This window comes from Varanus komodoensis, unplaced genomic scaffold, assembly GCF_004798865.1.
Source record: "Varanus komodoensis strain SLA01 unplaced genomic scaffold, ASM479886v1 scaffold866, whole genome shotgun sequence".
Classification (NCBI taxonomy): domain Eukaryota; kingdom Metazoa; phylum Chordata; class Lepidosauria; order Squamata; family Varanidae; genus Varanus; species Varanus komodoensis.
This window is the reverse complement of record NW_025336561.1, coordinates 1-3,207: the sequence shown is the minus strand read 5'-3', so window position 1 is coordinate 3,207 and position 3,207 is coordinate 1. Positions and strand designations below refer to the sequence as shown.

Sequence of the window (3,207 nt, the reverse complement as noted above, 5' to 3'; positions counted from 1 at the left end):
TGGACTTGATGGCCTTCGTGGCCCCTTCCCACTAGGATCCTGGGGTTGGGCTTGATGGCCTCCATGGCCCAAATATGATCCTGGGGTTGGGCTTGATGGCCTTCGTGGCCCAAATATCATCCTGGGGTTGGACTTGATGGGCTTCATGGCCCCTTCCCACTAGGATCCTGGGGTTGGGCTTGATGGCCTCCATGGCCCCTTCCGGCTCCACGATGCCCTTACGATCCCCTGATCCAAGACCTGAGTCCTTTGAATTCTGGTCCCTCGGACTTCGAGGAGATCCACCCAGTCAGGAGATCCACCCAGTCCTCTAGGAGATCAGCCAGGGCTGCTCTCTAGAAGGCCAGATCCCGAAGACGCAACTCAAACCCTCTGGCCCTCTAATGGGAAGGAAGGACTCCCTGCAGCTGCTGGGGATGATGGAGGGCAAGAGGAGGAGGGGGTGGCTTATGGGGTCGCTGGGGGTGAGCTTGGGTGGACGCCGGGGATGATGGGGGATGGGCAGGCCTGGGGGAACGTTGTCCCCGGGGTCCCAATGGGTCACACCCAACTCCGTGACTAGAAGCATATATGAAATATAGAATACATTGCGAAAGATATTTCAACACTGGCGAGATTTTTCAACCCCGACATCCGTTCCGAAGCCGCCGTCTTGCCCAACATCCGGCGGCGGCTCGGTGCTCCATCGCCCCGTCCCAAAATTACTCCAAAATCTACCCAAAATTGGTATATTTTTTTGTATTTTTGGATTTGGTGGTCATTTATGATGTTCTATTGTATGTCAATGTACTTCATTGTAAGCCGCCCTGAGGCTTCGGCAAGGGGCGGCGTAGAAATGTTATAATATTATATAATAACATTATTATTATTATTATTATTATTATTATTATAACATTTCTATGCCGCCCCTTGCCGAAACCTCGGGGCGGCTTACAACACGATAAAATACATTGAAATACAATAGTACGTCATAAATTACCATTAAATACAAAAATACAAGAAATACATCGATTTACAAATATAAAATTAAAATGATCAGTATAAAATAAAAATATAGGAGGAGAAAGAGAAGGAAGAAGAAGTTAACAATAATATATATATATATATATATTTAAAAAAATTACTCCCAAATAGAGAAATGTATCCAAAGGACAGCCTACAAAACCCTTTTCATAGGAACTGGGATTTTAAAATAACACTTTGATAGTGCAATCATCTCCCCGGAAGCGGAAAGGCAGATTTCGCAAACCTTTGTCCATTTCCGGATCTCCGTAGAAGTTCCCGGCGGTCAGGCTGAATCTCCCGTAGTCGGGTTTATGCTCAGAGACTACCCATCTTCGCCGCCACTTGGCTGGGAAGGAAGGGGAGAAAGAACGAGAGAGAGAGCGGTTCAGGGGTGTCGGTTGTGTTTCGTTGTGCGGTTTTCTCGACGGGGCTGCTATACGTTATATATGTATAATGTATATACTTTACATTATATGTATATGTATATATGTATATAATCTACATTATATGTAGTATACATTATACATTATATGTGTATATATGTGTTTGTGTGTATATATATATCTACACATTATAAATATATACATTACATATATATTTATAATATGTATATATATACACACAAACATATTAATATATATACTATACATTATATATCATTACACTATACTATACATACATATATATATTGCTATATATATTATGTAGAATATATGTAATATACATACACTTATGTATAAGTAGTATTGTATGCTATCATACTATACATTATATATCATTACACTATACTATACATACATATATATTGCTACATATATAATGTATTATAAGTATATGTACTATATATACACCTACAAATTAGTAGTATTGTATGCTATGATACTATACTATACGTGTATATATTACAGTACATTCATGTTATTAACATTCACTATGAATACTAAAAGACCGATTATATATAATCCATATAATCTATAATATATCGATGAAATATAATGGGCTCAAATGGGCTCCCACGGGAAGTGGTTCGGGCTCCAGCGTCGAGGGCGTTCAAGGACAGGCTAGACATGCACCTGGTGGGCATGTCGAGAGGGGAGCTGGCCGTAGCCCGGGGTCAGACTAGATCGCCCAGGAGCCCCTTCTGCCTCTGTTTCTCTGAGCGGAGCCGGGGTCAGACTAGATGACCCAGGAGGCCCCTTCTGACTCAATGAGCAGAGCCAGGGTCAGACTAGATGACCCAGGAGGTCCCTTCTGACTCAATGAGCAGAGCCAGGGTCAGACTAGATGTCCCAGGAGGCCCCTTCTGACTCTCTGTTTCTATGAGCGGAGCCGGGGTCCGACTAGATTTCCCAGGAGGCCCCTTCTGACTCAATGAGCAGAGCCAGGGTCAGACTAGATGGCCCAGGAAGACCCTTCTGACACTTTCTATGAGCGGAGCCAGGGTCAGACTAGATGTCCCAGGAGGCCCCTTCTGACTCAATGAGGAGAGCCAGGGTCAGACTAGATGTCCCAGGAGGCCCCTTCTGACTGTTTCTATGAGCGGAGCCAGGGTCAGACTAGATGTCCCAGGAGACCCCCTTCTGACTCACTGTTTCTATGAGCAGAGCCGGGGTCAGACTAGATGACCCAGGAGGCCCCTTCTGACTCAATGAGCGGAGCCAGGGTCAGACTAGATGTCCCAGGAGACCCCTTCTGACTGTTTCTATGAGCGGAGCCAGGGTCAGACTAGATGACCCAGGAGGTCCCTTCTGACTCAATGAGCAGAGCCAGGGTCAGACTAGATGGCGCAGGAGGCCTTTTCTGCCTCGCTCAGTTTCTATGTCCCATATATTGATATAATACATATAATTATTACTAATAATACTAATGATTATTAACATCCACTATCGTGGATACGAATACAAATTGTCTGAGGCTCCGTCGGGACTGAGGAAGGCGGAGTTACGCAAGAGGACAGCCCGCCCCCCTCGCGCCCGCAGGGAAAGGGCTCAACACGCAAGATAACGTGTGAACGCGGCCACATGCGTGTCACGGGCCCGGAAGGCCACCCGCTCCCCGGGGAGGCCACCACCTCCGTCCAGGAACTGCTCCCGGAAGAAGACGGTGCCGTGGGCGGGAAGGGCCACGGCGGCCACGGCCAGCAGGCCCAGCAGGCAGAGCCGCGGGCGAGCAGCGCGTCCCATGGCGACGGAACCAGCAATG

The 3,207-nt window shown here is 46.8% G+C and overlaps 1 protein-coding gene across 1 annotated transcript in view; it reads right to left on the bottom strand.

Moving 5' to 3' along the window:
• LOC123016592 (calcium homeostasis endoplasmic reticulum protein-like) overlaps positions 1–3,188 on the bottom strand; it is a 6,020-nt gene extending 2,832 nt beyond the window's left edge. The window contains exons 1-2 of the mRNA XM_044417105.1: positions 3,038–3,188; positions 1,250–1,351 (exon numbers count right to left, since the gene is read on the bottom strand). Of these exons, the coding sequence (XP_044273040.1) occupies positions 1,250–1,351; positions 3,038–3,188 (253 nt within the window). The remainder of the gene's footprint in view (positions 1–1,249; positions 1,352–3,037) is intronic.
• Positions 3,189–3,207: the final 19 nt, after the last annotated feature.